The sequence below is a fragment of the Balaenoptera musculus genome, chromosome X, assembly GCF_009873245.2.
Source record: "Balaenoptera musculus isolate JJ_BM4_2016_0621 chromosome X, mBalMus1.pri.v3, whole genome shotgun sequence".
Lineage (NCBI taxonomy): Eukaryota > Metazoa > Chordata > Mammalia > Artiodactyla > Balaenopteridae > Balaenoptera > Balaenoptera musculus.
Window position 1 is genome coordinate 96,773,983 of NC_045806.1, and position 17,106 is coordinate 96,791,088.

Here is a 17,106-nt window from a genome sequence, read left to right on the forward strand (position 1 = left end):
GGGACCTCTTTGCACATCATTTTGCAACTTCCTGTGAATTTATCACTATTTCAAAATAGTTGTTCTTACAAGAAGGTGCAAACACATGAGTGACACACCAACAAGGTTGATGCTGTTTTGGTTCCAAAATACCAGCATTTACCTATTCCTGGTACTTTGTATTTGCTATTCCCTCTGCTTACAGTACATTTTTCCTGCCATTCCTTCCATGGCTCACTCCTTTTCACTTTTCAGATTTCATCAGAGAGAGCTTTCCTGAGCACTCTTTTCAAAATATTACTAAACACAAACAACCACATAAACAACTTCATAGCACACTATTTCTTCAAAATGCTCATCATAAGCTACATGTTATTTCTTCAATTATTTAGGTTTCTCTGTCTCACTAAACTGCAAGCTCCATGGAGTAAGGTCCTGTTTATTTTTGGTCACTTTGTATCCCCAGAAATTAACACATTGAAGGCACTCATTAAATATTGTTGAAAAAGAGAATGAATAAATTGTACCATCCCAGCTTGGTGCTGGGGATGCACAAAGCCTAATTTACTAATATACAGCTCTCCTTTACACAGAGTGTCTTCTCAGCTCTCTCAAGAAGCTACCATAGCACTGGTGTGGGGCTAACTAATATTTGGAGATACAAAATCCCAGCCAAGGTTTTAATTTTTTTTGTCTTTTCATCTCATTATGATTAATCCTATGTACCTTATAGGTTTGTTGTAAGAAACAATTAGAGGCATGTTTATGAACATACTTTGAAATGCATAAAAAGCTACAACAGTGCCCAGCAGCACCACCAACATTGTTATCACAGGTTGTTTTGGCAATACACAGAATAGCCTGATGTAGTCAGCTTTATGGGGGCTCTGAATCTTCATGCCAAATATACGCAAACTCCAGTCAGTAGTTACCATGCTGGAATAAGTCCATATTTTCACAAATGAAATGATTTTTTTAAACATCTTTATTGGAGTATAATTTCTTTACAATGGTGTGTTCGTTTCTGCTTTATAACAAAGTGAATCAGCTATACATATACATACATCCCCATATCTCCTCTCTCTTGTGTCTCCCTCCCACCCTCCCTATCTCACCCCTCTAGGTGGTCACAAAGCACCAAGCTGATCTCCCTGTGCTATGCGGCTGCTTCCCACTAGCTATCTATTTTACATTTGGTAGTGTATATATGTCCATGACACTCTCTCACCCTGTCACATCTCACCCCTCCCCCTCCCCATATCCTCAAGTCCATTCTCTTGTAGGTCTGTGTCTTTATTCCCGTCTTGCCAGTAGGTTCTTCATGACCTTTTTTTTTTTTTCCTTAGATTCCATATATATGTGTTAGCATACAGTATTTGTTTTTCTCTTTCTGACTTACTTCACTCTGTATGACAGACTCTAACTCCATCCGCCTCATTACAAATACCTCCATTTCATTTCTTTTTATGGCTGAGTAATATTCCATTGTATATATGTGCCACATCTTCTTTATCCATTCATCCGATGATGGACACTTAGGTTGCTTCCATGTCCTGGCTATTGTAAATAGAGCTGCAATGAACATTGTGGTACATGTCTCTTTTTGAATTATGGTTTTCTCAGAGCAAATGGCCAGTAGTGGGATTGCTGGGTCACATGGTAGTTGTATATTTAGATTTTTAACAAACCTCCATACTGTTCTCCATAGTGGCTGTATCAATTTACATTCCCACCAAGAGTGCAAGAGGGTTCCCTTTTCCCCACACCCTCTCCAGCATTTATTGTTTGTACATTTTTTGATGACGGCCATTCTGACTGGTGTGAGGTGATACCTCATTGTAGTTTTGATTTGCATTTCTCTAATGATTAATGATGTTGAGCATTCTTTCATGTGTTTGTTGGCAATCTGTACATCTTCTTTGGAGAAATGTCTTTTTAGGTCTTCTGCCCATTTTTGGATAGGGTTGTTTGTTTTTGTCATATTGAGCTTCATGACCTGCTTGTAAATTTTGGAGATTAATCCTTTGTCAGGTGCTTCATTTACAAATATTTTCTCCCATTCTAAGGGTTGTTTTTTCGTCTTGTTTATGGTTTCCTTTGCTGTGCAAAAGCTTTTAAGTTTCATTAGGTCCCATTTGTTTATTTTTGTTTTTATTTCCATTTCTCTAGGACGTGGGTCAAAAAGGATCTTGCTGTGATTTATGTCATAGAGTGTTGTGCCCATGTTTTCCTCTAAGAGTTTTATAGTGTGTGGCCTTAGATTTAGGTCTTAAATCCGTTTTGAGTTGATTTTTGTGTATGGTGTTAGGAAGTGTTCTAATTTCATTCTTTTACAGGTAGCTCTCCAGTTTTGCCAGCACCACTTATTAAAGAGGCTGTCTATTCTACGTTGTATATTCTTGCCTCCTTTATCAAAGATAAGTTGACAGTATGTGTGTGGGTTTATCTCTGGGCTTTCTATCCTGTTCCATTGATCTATATTTCTGTTTTTGTGCCAGTACCATCCTGTCTTGATTACTGCAGCTTTGTAGTGTAGGCTGAAATCAGGGAGCCTGATTTCTCCAGCGCCGTTTTCCTTTCACAAGATTGCTTTGGCTATTCAGGGTCCTTTGTGTTTCCATACAGATTGTGAAATTTTTTGTTCTAGTTCTGTGAAAAATGCCATTGGTAGTCCGATAGGGATTGCATTGAATCTGTAGATTGCTTTGGGCAGTATAGTCATTTTCACAATGTTGATTATTCCAATCCAAGAACATGGTGTATCTCTCCATCTCTTTGTATCGTCTTTAATTTCTTTCATCAGTGTCTTATAGTTTTCTGCATACAGGTCTTCTGCCTCCTTAGGTAGGTTTATTCCTAGGTGTTTTATTCTTTTTGTTGCAATGGTAAATGGCAGTGTTTCCTTAATTTCTCTTTCAGATTGTTCGTCATTAGTGTATAGGAATGCAAGAGATTTCTGTGCATTCATTTTGTATCCTGCAACTTTACCAAATTCATTGATTAGCTCTAGTAGTTTTCTGGTAGCATTTTTAGGATTCTCTATGTATGGTATCATGTCATCTGGAAACACTGACAGCTTTACTTCTTCTTTTTCAATTTGGATGACTTTTATTTCTTTTTCTTCTCTGATTGCTGTGGCTAAAACTTCTAAAACTATGTTGAATAATAGTGGTGAGAGTGGGCAACCTTGTCATGTTCCTGATCTTAGAGGAAATGGTTTCAGTTTTTCACCATTGAGAATGATGTTGGCTGTGGGTTTGTCATATATGGCCTTTATTATGTTGAAGTAGGTTCCCTCTACACCTACTTTCTAGAGAGATTTTATCATAAATAGGTGTTGAATTTTGTCGAAACCTTTTTCTGCATCTATTGAGATGATCATATGGTTTTTATCCTTCAAGTTGTTAATATGGTGTATCACATTGATTGATTTGCATATATTGAAGAATCCCTGCATTGCTGGGATAAACCCCATTTGATCATGGTGTATGATCCTTTTAATGTGCTGTTGGATTCTGTTTGCTAGTATTTTGTTGAGGATTTTTGCATCTATGTTCATCAGTGATATTGGCCTGTAGTTTTCTTTCTTTGTGACATCTTTGTCTGGTTTTGGTGTCAGGGGGATGGTGGCCTTGTAGAATGAGTTTGGGAGTGTTCCTCCCTCTGCTATATTTTGGAAGAGTTTGAGAAGGATAGGTGTTAGCTCTTCTCTAAATGTTGATAGAATTCACCTGTGAAGCCATCTGGTCCTGGGCTTTTGTTTGTTGGAAGATTTTAATCACAGTCTCAATTTCAGTGCTTGTGATTGGTCTGTTTATATTTTCTATTTCTTCCTGGTTCAGTCTCGGCAGGTTGTGCTTTTCTAAGAATTTGCCCATTTCTTCCAGGTTGTACATTTTATTGGCATATAGTTGCTTGTAGTAATCTCTCATGATCCTTCGTATTTCTGCAGTGTCAGTTTTTACTTCTCCTTTTTCGTTTCTAATTCTATTGATTTGAGTCTTCTTCCTTTTTTTCTTGATGAGTCTGGCTAATGGTTTATCAATTTTGTTTATCTTCTCAAAGAACCAGCTTTTAGTTTTATTGACCTCTGCTATTGTTTCTCTCATTTCTTTTTCATTTATTTCTGATCTGATCTTTATGATTTCTTTCCTTCTGCTAACTTTGGGTTTTTTTTGTTCTTCTTTGTCTAATTGCTTTAGGTGTAAGGTTAGGTTGTTTATTTGAGATTTTTCTTGTTTCTTGAGGTAGGATTGTATTGCTATACACTTCCCTCTTAGAACTGCTTTTGCTGCATCCCATAGGTTTTGCGTCATCAGGTTTTAACTGTTTTTTGTTTCTAGGTATTTTTAGATTTACCTTAGACTTCTTCAGTGATCTCTTGGTTATTTAGTAGTGTATTGTTTAGCCTCCATGTGTTTGTATTTTTTACAGTTTTTTTCCTGTATTGATATCTACTCTCATAATATTGTGGTCGGAAAAGATACTTGATATGATTTCAATTTTCTTAAATTCACCAAGGCTTCATTTGTGACCCAGGATATGATCTATCCTGGAGAATGTTCCATGAGCACTTGAGAAGGAAGTGTATTCTGTTGGTTTTGGGTGGAATGTCCTATAAATAGCAATTAAGTCCAACTTGTCTAATGTGTCATTTAAAGCTTATGTTTCTTTATTTATTTTCATTTTGCATGATCTGTCCCTTGGTAAAAGTGGGGTGTTAAAGTCCCCTACTATGATTGTTACTGTTGATTTCCCCTTTTATGGCTGTTAGCATTTGCCTTATGTATTGAGGTGCTCCTATGTTGGGTGCATAAATATTTACAATTGTTATACCTTCCTCTTGGATTGATCCCTTGATCACTATGTAGTGTCCTTCTTTGTCTCTTGTAATAGTCTTTATTTTAAAGTCTATTTTGTCTGATATGAGAATTGCTACTCCAGCTTTCTTTTGATTTCCATTTGCACGGAATATCTTTTCCATACCCTCACTCTCAGTCTGTATGTGTCCCTGGGTCTGAAGTGGGTCTCTTGTAGACAGCCTATATACAGGTCTTGTTTTTGTATCCATTCAGCCAGTCTATGTCTTTTGGTTCGAGCATTTAATCCACTTACATTTAAGGTAATTATCAATATGTATGTTCCTATTACCATTTTCTTAACTGCTTTGGGTTTGTTTTTGTAGGTCTTTTCCTTCTATTGTGTTTCCTGCCTAGAGAAGTTCCTTTAGCATTTGTTGTAAAGCTGGTTTGGTGGTGCTGAATTCTCTTAACTTTTGCTTGTCTGTAAAGGTTTTAATTTCTCTGTCAAATCTGAATGAGATCCTTGCTGCGTAGAGTAATCTTGGTTGCAGGTTTTTCCCTTTCATCACTTTAACTATGTCCTTCCACTCCCTTCTAGCTTGCAGAGTTTCTGCTGAAAGATCAGCGTTAACCTTATGGGGATTCCCTTGTATGTTATTTGTTGTTTTTCCCTCGCTGCTTTTAATATTTTTTCTTTGTATTTAATTTTTGATAGTTTGATTAATATGTGTCTTGGCATGTTTCTCCTTGGATTTATCCTGTATGAGACTCTCTGCACTTCCTGGACTTGATTGACTATTTCCTTTCCCATGTTAGGGAAGTTTTCAACTATAATCTCTTCAAATATTTTCTCAGTCCCTTTCTTTTTCTCTTCTTCTTCTGGGACCCCTATAATTCGAATGTTGGTGCATTTAATGTTGTCCCAGAGGTCTGAGTGTCCTGAATTCTTTTCATTCTTTTTTCTTTATTCTTCTCTGTGGTAGTTATTTCCACTATTTTATCTTCCAGGTCACTTATCCATTCTTCTGCCTCAGTTGTTCTGCTATTGATTCCTTCTAGAGAATTTTTAATTTCGTTTACTGTGTTGTTCATCATTGTTTGTTTGTTTGCTCTTTAGTTCTTCTAGGCCCTTGTTAAACGTTTCTTGTATTTTCTCCATTCTATTTCCAAGACTTTAGATCATCATTACTATCATTACTCTGAATTCTTTTTCGGGTAGACTGCCTACTTCCTCTTCATTTGTTTGGTCTGATGGGTTTTTACCTTGCTCCTTCATCTGCTGCATATTCCTCTGTCTTCTCATTTTGCTTCACTTACTGTGTTTGAGGTCTCCTTTTTGCAGGCACCAGGTTATTAGTTCCTGTTGTTTTTGGTGTCTGCCCCCAGTGGGTGAGGTTGGTTCAGTGGCTTCCTGGTGGAGGGGACTGGTGCCTGTGTTCTGGTGGGCAGGGCCGCATCTGGCAGTGTGTTTTGGAGTGTCTGTGAACTTAGTATGATTTTAGGCAGCCTCTCTGCTGATGGGTGGGGTTGTGTTCCTGTCTTGCTAGTTGTTTGGCATGGGGCATCCAGCACTGGCACTTGCTGGCCATTGGGTGGAGCTGGGTCTTTTAGCATTGAGATGGAGATTTCTGGGAGAGCGCTTGTCAATTGATATTACATGGGTCCAGGAGGTCTCTGGTGGTTCAATGTCCTGAACTCCTGAACTTGGCTCTCCCACCTTGGAGGCTCAGGCCTGACATCAGGCTGGAGCACCAAGACCAGGTTCTCTTTTTTTCACAGCTCTCCCAGGAATCATGAATTGAAGTCTGAGAAAGCCCATTATGTACAGCTGTGATGGAAATTAACAACTAAAGCAGTGCCATTAGAATTGAATTCTGGATACAAATGCTGGTCCAGGAACCGTTTGATTCTTGTCTTTTGATGGCTTTCATGAAATAGATTTTTGGTCAATTACAATAAGGCAGAATGGAGGAGACTCCTTGCCTGACAGCAGTTTTCCAACAGCCAGATGAAGAGACACATAGGGCAGCGTCCTGAACAAAGGAGCTCCTGTCCTCGTGGAGTTTGGGAACCTGCCAAATTATAATTTTAAAGGAACCATATATGTAGCAAATATGCTACAAGAAAAAAAAGAAGAAAAAGGTAAACAAATAGTAGATGAACAGTATTCACTAAAACATATTGCTGTGAAACAGGGGCAAATCATGACCAAACATATAGCTAAGAATTCAAAGACGTGAATGGAAAAAACACCTTGTCTTTAAAAAAAATAAAGGACACAAAATAAAATTCTCAAGAAAGGTTAAGATGACAGAAGAAGATTGAAATGAGTTGGAAAAGTTCAGGAAAGTAGAAGAAAAAAATTAAACTATCACAGAAATTAAGGCCATTTTGGAAGCAGCAAAAAGGAATAGAAACATAATTAAAATCACTGAAAGAAATAGGAAGACTGACCTGAGAAAAGTGGTTTTTAAAAAATGGAAAAGAATTTAAAAGAATTAGAAAGAAACTGTTGACTTTTTAAGACATAACTAGGAGATCCAACACATACATAATTGGTTTCCCAGAAAAAGGGAAGGACAAATTAGATGAGAAAAAATTGTTCAAGAGCTTGATACTAGGAAATTTCCTTAAATTCAAAGAAATATTTGAATTTATATGTTAAAGAACACATGACATTCCAAGAAAAACAGACATTAAGACATTATCCTAGTAAAGTTCCTGGATTTCAGAAACAGAAAGACTCCTTTGGACACTCAGACAAAAAACAAAACAAACAATAAAAAGTGGGAGAAGTTCATGCTGAACTTAAACTTTTGTGTAGAAGCATTAAACTCAGGAAAAGAAAATGTGGACAGTGTTGTTCAATTAGAAATAAATATTTTCCAATATAAATGAGAAAAATTATTAGAGGACAAATTTAGCAAAGTAAGAACTGATGGTATAAACAGCAGCAGAAGTTTTGTTGAGCAGTGGATCTATTTAAACATAAGATTAAAGATAGAACACCTGTGGAAATTATGGTAATAAAACACAATGTAAATGCTACAGCGGAAATATGGAAATAAGATAACTTTTTAAAGTATACTTGTGAATTAAAATGAGATACCACTACACACTTATTGGAATGGTCAAATCCAAAAATCTGACAATACCAATTACTGGCAAAGATGAGGAGCAACAGGAACTCTCATTCATTGTTAGTGGGAATGCAAAATGGTACAGTCACTCTGGAAGCAATTTCTTACATAGCTAAACATTGTCTTACCATATGATCTAGCAGTTATGCTCCTAGATATTTAACCAACTGATGTGAAAGCTAATACCCACACAAGAACATGCACACAAACTTTATACCAGCTTTATTCATAATCTCTCTCTCTCTCACCCACACATACACACACACACATACACACACAAACTGGAAGCAACCAAGATGTCCTTTAATAGCTGAATGGATAAGCAAACTATGGTACATCAATATAACAGATTATTATTCAGGAATAAAAAGAAATGAGCTATCAAATCATGAAAAGAGATGGATGAAACTTGAATGCATGTTGCTAAGTAAAATAAGCTAGTCTGAAAAAGGCTATACACTGCATGATATCAATTATATGACATTCTGGAAAAGGTAAAGCTATAAATAAAAATATCAGTGGTTGCCAGGGGTTCAGGTGTAGTATAGAGGATTTTTCAGGGCAGTGAAACTATTCTGTATGATGTTATGGTAAATACGTGACATTACACATTTGTCAAAACCCATAGAACTTTACAGCACAAAAAGTGAATCTTAATGTATGCATATGAAAAAAAATATTTTGACATCGAGAATGGAATGCAGAATTTGACTAAACAATCTAACTATATTACAAATGTATGAAACAACCTCACTAAGGGGTGGAGGAAAACGGTGCTGACAAGTAACTTGGGAAATGATCAGAGTTTGTAAGACTAAAAGCGAAAGAAAAAAGCACTGTACTCTAGTTGATAATGTTCTTTCTCATGGGGGTACAGGTTAACAATCCTGATATTGTTATACATGTATACTTGAACTTAACAACTAATTAAATAGATGGCAGATGCTGGGAGACAGGTTTCTCACTGTTGGAGTGGGAGGTTATAGATAGCAAAGTGATTCACGTGGTAATCACTGTTACCTGTCCAATCACTGTGTTGGATATATCAGTATAACTTTTAAACAGAAATATTTATATATAGAAATATTTATAGATATCTGTGTATATAACTAATATGATTTGAGTATATGATATGATTATGAGATATGAGTATACACACATATATTTCTTTGTTCTGTTAGCTGAAATGGTCTAAAAGAAATGATGCTCCCAAAATCTGAAAGAAACAACAACATAGAAATAAGCACAGATCTTGGTTCCTAATACTATTTTCCAATAAAAGTAACCAGGCTTCTTGGAGAAATTACTGATTCTAGGGCTCAGAGAGGAAATATAGAAGATGAGCCTGGAGGAGCTTATTGTGTCAAAAAGTAAGGAAGTGCTAAAAAATAAAAAAACCCCACAGTGATGGGGTTATGTCAAAGAAGACAGGAAAGACCTCCCAATGGCCAAAGCTGTAACAATATGAGCAACACAATAAATAAAGTAATATTGGATGAGACCCCAAAGTATAAAATAAATATCTATGAGTTCACATTGATAGAAATAAATGATTGAATAAACAAACGTGAGAGAGTAGACCAATTTCCCATGCAGAAGAATTCCAGATAATTTATGTAGGTAATTCTGCTCTCAGGGAGGTGGAGTATAACTCCCTATTCCTTAAGATTGAGCTACACAGAGTGACTTCCTTCCCCCAAAATACAACAATATGGAGAGGGAGAAAAAGAGTAACTTTACAGTGGAATAACCTGACAAACTCTACTTCAGCCAAGTGGTCAAGGTCAACATTAACAGGGACAAGTCATGTTGATAGTATGTAACCTTGGTATCATTCGATGAAAAGGACACTCCTCCTCTGTGGTCTTCCTCCCCCAAAATCCATAGTCCCAGGCTAATAGGAAAAACATCAGACAAATCCAAGTTGAGGGACATTTTATAAAATACCTGACTAGTACTCCTCAAAACTATCAAGGTCATAAAAAATAAGGAAAGCCTGAGAAATTGTCACAGCCAAGAGGAGCCTAAGGAGACATGGTTACTAAATGTAATGTGGGATCTGGGATGGGTTCCTGGAACAGAAAAAGGACATTAGGTAAAAACTAAGGAAATCTTAGTAGGAAAAATCTTAGAAATAAAGTAGGGACTCTAGTTAATAATAATATGTGTGATATATGGGAACTCTCTGTACTATCTTTGCTTTTTTTTTGTAAATCTAAAATTGTTCTAAGATTTTTTTAAGTTTATTTTTAAAAACTAGAGTGATGGAGGTAACATTAGCATTACTTGCTGATGACATAATCGTATATCTGGAGACCCCAAGAGAAAATTATTATATACGGTTGGCCTTTCCTATCCATGGGTTTCGCATCTGAGGATTCAACTAAGTGTGGATTAAAAAAAAAAAAAACTCCAGAAAGTTCCAAAAAGCAAAACTTGAATTTATGATGTGCTGGCAACTATTTACATAGAATTTACATTGTATTTACAACTATTTACATATCATTTACATTGTATTAGGTATTATAAATAATCTAGAGATGATTTAAAGTATATGGGAGGATGTGTGTAGGTTATATGCAAAAACTAAAATATTATGATACTTTATATAAGGGACCTGAGCATCTGTGGATTTTGGTATCTGCTGTGGTGGGGGCGGGATGTCCTGGAACTAATCTCCCACAGATAACGAGGGACAACTGTACTTTAAAGGAATTGAGCAAGATGGCTGGGTAAAAATAACAATATACAAAACAAAGTGTTCCTATATACTAACAACCAATTACATTTATAATGGAAGACACCGTTTACAAAAGCTACAAACAGATAATTACTTAGGAATATATTTAACAAGAAACATGCAATAGCTATTTGAAGACAACTCTGAAATGCTACTGAAAAACACAACATAATACCTGACAAAATGGAAAGATACCTATTTTTTTGGATTGGAAAAATTTTGTACAGATATCAATTCTCCCACAAATTATTCTATAATTATGATGAGATCTCAACAAAAATACCAATATGATTGGTGTGGGGAATAAAACAAGCTAATTCTAAAATATATGTGGAAAAATAAACATTTAAGAAGAGGCAGGAAATTTCTGAAAAAGAAGACTAATGAGCATGGAGGGCTATCCTTACTAGATATTAAAGCATATTATTAGACTACATAGTTAAATAGAGAAGTACTGGTACATGACTAGTACTGGTACATGATTAGACTTACAGCTCACTAGGCAAGAAGAGAGCCCAGAAATAAACTCAACTACACACACACACACAGACACACACACACACAGCTCTTGTCTGAATGTTTGTGTCCCCACAAAATTCATGTTGAAAACCTAATGTCCAGTGTGATAATATTAGGAGGTGGGGCCTTTGGGAGATGCTTAGGTCATGAGGGTGGAGCCCTCAAGAATGGGGATTAATGCTCTTACAAAAGAGAATCCACATAGCTCCCTAGCCCCATTTCACCATGTGAGAATACAAAAGACTCATGTTTTTCTCTTTCTTTTTCCGCTTTATTGCCTTCATTTTGTAAATGTTTTCAGTGTAGCATTTGAATTACTGTAAAGATTGTTCTCTGTATTTATATTTATTTTCTTAGTGGTTAAGTGGACTTTCAGTATACAGCTTAACTTATTAGATCTACTTCAGATTTATACTAACTTAAAGACAGTGACATATAGAAATGTTATATAGCTCTATCTCCTCTTCTGCCTTTTTGTGTTATGTTTCCTCACCAGCAAAATCTGCATTTCTTTACAGCACCCTTAGACTTGAACTTCCTCAGTCTCTATTCCAAATAAAGTCAGGGAGAGCTACACAGCTCTCTGTTCTTATGGCCTGACTCTCACCCTTTGCAGAACCTCTGTGCTACTGCTCCAGAGATGGGGGCAGGAACTTTTACTCTTGCAGTGCCACGCGTTACAAGCAAGACTCTAGGCTGGGAGGCAGGAGGGGATGGGGCATCGCTGGTCTTCTTGGTTTGTCTCTCACAGAATGGAACCTCTGCCCTACAGGGAAACTGGTGTGAAGATTATTGAAGCCTAGTATTCTCAGCTTACTATGCCTGGGGTAGAGTTTCTGTCCTATGCATGTGAGCTGGGTGGAGGAAGGGAGCCTCCGATCTCTCTTGCCTGGAAAAGAGCTTCTGCAACAGAGCTGGGAAGGATAAAGAATGCTGGTGGCCAACCCCTTCTGGGGAGAAATCATTGTCTTAAACTGAAATCTGGAAAAAGAGCAAGTCCCGTGTTATTAGCTACACCCACCTGGAATAGAGTTCCCATTGCACTGAGCTGGGAAAGGTGGGAGGTAGGGAATAGTTCATGGTTCAAACGCCATAGACTCTAGCTGATCTTACCAAGATTTACCAGATTTTCTTGAGTAAATGTTTCTCCATTTGCTGTAGGCTTTTAGAGCAATTTCTAGATACTTCAAATATTTATTTTTTTAAAATAATTTTTACCAGTTATGGTTGTTTTGCTCATAGAGAGGCTCCATCGAGCTCTTCATGCCACCAATCTAGGAGTGCTTTTTCAAATAACTTATTTTTAGAGTGAATGAACCTAGGACTGTTCAGAGCATGGAAATAATAATGAATTCCCATTCTAGCTTTAACACTTTAAATGTATTATTTAACTTAAGTTTTTCCTTATTTATAACATGGGCACTTTATATACCTCTCAGATTGTGATGAGGATTGAAAGACTATTGAAATAGTGTTATATAAAGCACCTAGCATAGAAGTTGACTCATAGTAGATACTCAATAAATGTCACTTCTCTCCCCTTCAAGCAAATGACTGTCTCAGGCTGGATGGCTATTTTAGTGACTATCACAGTGTCTGGAATATGGTATTGTGCAATAAATGTTGAACTGGATTGAAGGATGGACAAATGAATGGATGCATGGGTGGGTGGTGAGTGATTTCTAAGGTTCTAATTATTGATTTACTGATATAAAAAACCAGGGGTGATGTCCAAAATGTTTCAATGGTACATCCTGAGAAAACTAAATCAGAACTGATGCTGGCTCTCAGGAGTGGCTACATAAATAACAGGATACAGTAAAGAGTAAAATATGGGGCCCCTTCTTCAAAAATGATTAAAATTTTCAAGATGGTGACAGCAGATCATTAAACCATGGCTGAGGCCCTTCCAAGCATCCAAGAGTAGGGCCCTGTGTAACTGCACAGAACACATATCCATGAAGCCATCCTCACTCACTTTTGCCCAAGAGTAGGATCCTAGGGAACTCCTGAAATAAAAGGTATTATTCCTTAGTTGCTGGGATAGCCCAGGGGAGGGGTTTCAAAGTAAGGGGCTAGGGCAGCCCTAGGTGGCAGAAGACAGATGGCCAAGAAGGGGACCATGGCTTAAGGCACTCTGTATATACCAAGCATTTGGGAAATATTCAGTACCTTAAAACTCTATCATAATGCAAAACAAAAATAAAGAGAGAGAGCCATTTCAAAAAATTCAATTTCAAAAAATTCAATTTCAGAAATTTGGGGTCACATTACTTAATGGTTAATAAACCTATACAGCTAGCAGGCCAGGAGTTCCAGGGGTCCTTTTGCAAGGTCCAGCTCTGTCCAGATTTGGTGCCACATGGTTGTCATAGCCAGTTTATTGGGGCAATTCTGGTAGGGACTGCTAAGTTTATGGCAGGGATTCCAGAAATCTTTGATTAGAAGAGCTTGCTATGCATGTTCTGAACAGGGGAATTGAAATACTAGGTCCCAAAGACCCACTCAGCCTCCAAAGATGGGATTGCCTGCGATTTACCTGCCTAGCCATGACCTCTCCCCTCCACACTCCTTCTTCCTCCCCACAATCCCTTAACACACTAAGAACTTTAGCAAGCCCTGAATTGAGAGTAATTTGCCAAACATATTATGTCTTAATTCATATTACCTTGGGGGTTTTAATGTTTAACAAGGATAGGTCTACTTGAGGAAATGGTGGTGCATCCTATCACTGATCACAAGTGATAGTAGAGGATGGTATTCTGCTTTACATCTCAGTTTTAGCTCTTTTTCCCCCTTTTAGAGATAGATGATCAGTGCCAATGATAGTCAAAGCTATAGTTACTCTGCCCCTGGGCTTACCTCTCCATTATATTATTTTAGTCTTTTTCATTCTAGAATACTGCAATATATTAGTGTTTTTCAAATTGAATGTGCAAATGAATCACCTGGGGATGTTGTTAAAATGCAGATTGCTAACTGAGTACATCTGGGTTGGGGCCTGAATTCTGCATTTCTTCTAATAAGCTCCCAGGTAATGCCCACTCTATTGGTCTGTGGACCACAGAGTAGAACTATTATGAATAATACTAGATATTGATCCAAATTAAAACTTGATTGTAATCTGTAGGTCATTATTCTCTAAATTTTAAAGTAACTGTCTATAACTAGGTTGCCACGTCTTCTCCTAGAAGTCAACTGTCAATTAGTCTGAAGTTTGCATATACTTTGAAAGGCTTCTTACTGATTTCAGAGGCTTGTGCCTTTTGGTCTCTGAACTAATAAAAAAAAAAAAAAAATCACACCACCAGAAAGTAGGAAATACTGCCTGCCAACTAGTATAGGAAACTCTCAGGCTTGTATTGTGTAGTTTGTGATATCTGAATATTTCGAATATGATCTCTAGTCATTTCATTATTTTCAGCCTTTTAAGCACTGCATTCTTCCCACCTTTTGATGAAATGTGAAGCACACATTTAGACTATGAATGTATTTAAAACTTCTTGCTTCTTATTAATCCTCTCCACAGGTTATTTTTAAAGCCAAACAACCTTATTCATGGTGAATAATTTCATCCCAAGTGCAATGTGAAAAAAAACTAGAATCTCATCTTCCAAGATTTGACAATATCTCTATGGCTCAGTGCAAGTCACAAAATCACATTGTTTTATGAATACATCACAGATTAGATTCTGAGCCCTCCCTTGACTTTTCTACATGCAGCACTCTCATCTTGGATTGAGGAATGTTAAAGAGAAAAACCACAGGCCCAAAAAGGCATAACTTGTGCTAAAGCCCATGATACCAAACCTAGATTTAACAACTAACCTAACTGCAGTTTTGACCTTCCCCAGAAATGTAATCTTAATCAATCAGCCTGGAATTTTCTGGTCAGCACCAATGAGGTCATCTGCCACATGGGCCCTCTACATCCCCTAAGAGGAAGAAGAGGCAATCTGCATGATAAAACCCTTTCCTTTCCCTTCCCCCTCAAAAAAGATGTCTTGGCCTAAAAATAATCTTTTTTTTTTTTCTTTTGCTAATAGGACCCTTGCCCATCCTTCTTCCTATAAAAACCTTTTGTTTTGTACAACCCCTCAGAGCACCCCTCTACTTGCTAGAAGGGATACTGCCTGATTCATAAATCATCTAATAAAGCCAATTAGATCGTCAATTTAATTGGTTGAACTTTGTTTTTAACAAGAAAAAAATCTGTTAATAGGATTCAGATAATTTGCTACTAGTTGAGGATTTTAATAATCTAATGCCTACTTAAATACAACAATGCTTTCAAGATAAGATTTATTCAACATTTGGGGAAAAAATCAGTTTGATAAGACTCTTGTTTAACATTTGGCCATAAGCCTGGAATTTACTGAGTCATCAGTGTATCTCCTGATTAGAAAAGGCTTCTTTTTTTGTATGAAAAATCTGAAATTAAGAAAGGACTCCATTATTAACAGTCATTAATAACACAAACTATTTCACTTAGATTAATAACTCAGAGAAATAGACAAAAAAGCATTCAGCAGAGAAATAAAGCAAAACATTTCACACACATTCACAGTTCTCTTTATCTTTAAAAGACTTGGCATTAAGATATTTTTTCTCCAAGTCACACTTCCTCCTTAAAGCTCACCAACCCATAGTGGTCCCTCCATCTTCTGAAATTCTATAGCATTATCTGTATAACTCAAATAGCAATCAGCTAAAATCAGCTCATAATGAAGGTTATATTTTTTTGTATAGATTCTAGCTCCTCCAACTAGAGTGTGAGCTCTTGCAGGGTACGCACCAAGTTTTTTTAATCTTTGTGATCTTTTGCCTGTGGCACACTAGTAGTATATCTCAGTCTATGTCCATTTTAAGTCACTCTTTCCTTTCCCCAATCCTGCTTTTCTCCTGTAATTCTCATATTTTTCCTTTATCTAGAGGTAAATAGTGTTTCATGTTCTAAAGCATTATTCTTATATTTCATTCAAAAGTAAATCCACCCCAAAACGTAGCTTTTTAGGGTTGATTTTTTAAATTACTGTACTTTCCCTGAAGACATTATCATAGTCTACACAACATCAACGAACACTCACAGTGTACAGGCAAAATTATAAAATGTAGGTCCATCAGTTCTAAATGCAAAATATTTTTTATCTACTATCTCAGACTAAACATTGTAATGTCATACAACTTACCATTTTCAGCAAATTTTTTTGCTTATACAAAAGCAGGCAAGTTATTAACAAAACAAGTAATGAGACAAAAGCAAATGGTATCAAGAAAAATATTAAGGTTTCCTTCCATATGTCACCTAGGATTAAAATCACCAAAAAAGGGGGAAGGGTTAGATGTGTACAATTATTTTAAAAACTGAATTATTTTATAAATAAACTAGTAAATGGTGAAGAACTGAGTTAAACTTGGCAACTTCTTCCTATTTGCCATAGATACCATAGTGATGCTTGAGAACAGCATTCCTTTCATTTGTGCACTTTTTTGCTGTACTGCTTTACTGAACTGTGACAGCTCTTTATTTTGCTTAGAAAAATAACTACCTAAAGCCCCATTCTTATTTTCTTATATGATTTTGTTTAAAATTTGACCTTGCGAATTTTTCATAATAACAAAATGATAAAACGTTAGCCAAGTGATTAGATAAACATGTCTTGTGTATCTCTTAACTCTCAATAACTCAAATGTTTACATTATATCATACAATGATGTAGTGAGTGAAAGCAGGTCTTCAATAAAAGTCTCAGTGCAAATAATGGAGCTAGTCTTTAAAGGTCATGTTTTAAAAGTTGCCTTACATTCTGGAGACTAAAGAGATGAGGTTTTTCTCTTCTTTTTTTTTTTTTTCTTTTTTTAGGGATGAAGTTTTAATGGTTTGTCTGCATAGCAAGAAATGAGCAATCACTAGATAAACTTAAAA

General features: G+C 36.5%; 1 protein-coding gene across 3 annotated transcripts in view; it reads right to left on the minus strand.

Annotated features, from left to right (window-relative positions):
• Window positions 1–17,106, minus strand: part of IL13RA2 (interleukin 13 receptor subunit alpha 2) — a 61,001-nt gene that overhangs the window by 12,493 nt on the left and 31,402 nt on the right. The window contains exons 9-10 of one of the 3 annotated variants that reach the window (XM_036840233.1): window positions 16,370–16,485; window positions 15,503–15,611 (exon numbers count right to left, since the gene is read on the minus strand). The exons of 1 other annotated variant lie outside the window; for it this stretch is intronic. In XM_036840233.1, the coding sequence (XP_036696128.1) occupies window positions 15,564–15,611; window positions 16,370–16,485 (164 nt within the window). In that variant the 3' untranslated portion in view covers window positions 15,503–15,563. Of the gene's footprint in view, window positions 1–15,502; window positions 15,612–16,369; window positions 16,486–17,106 lie in introns of those variants that run through there. One more of the 3 variants, XM_036840234.1, reaches the window with a different exon arrangement.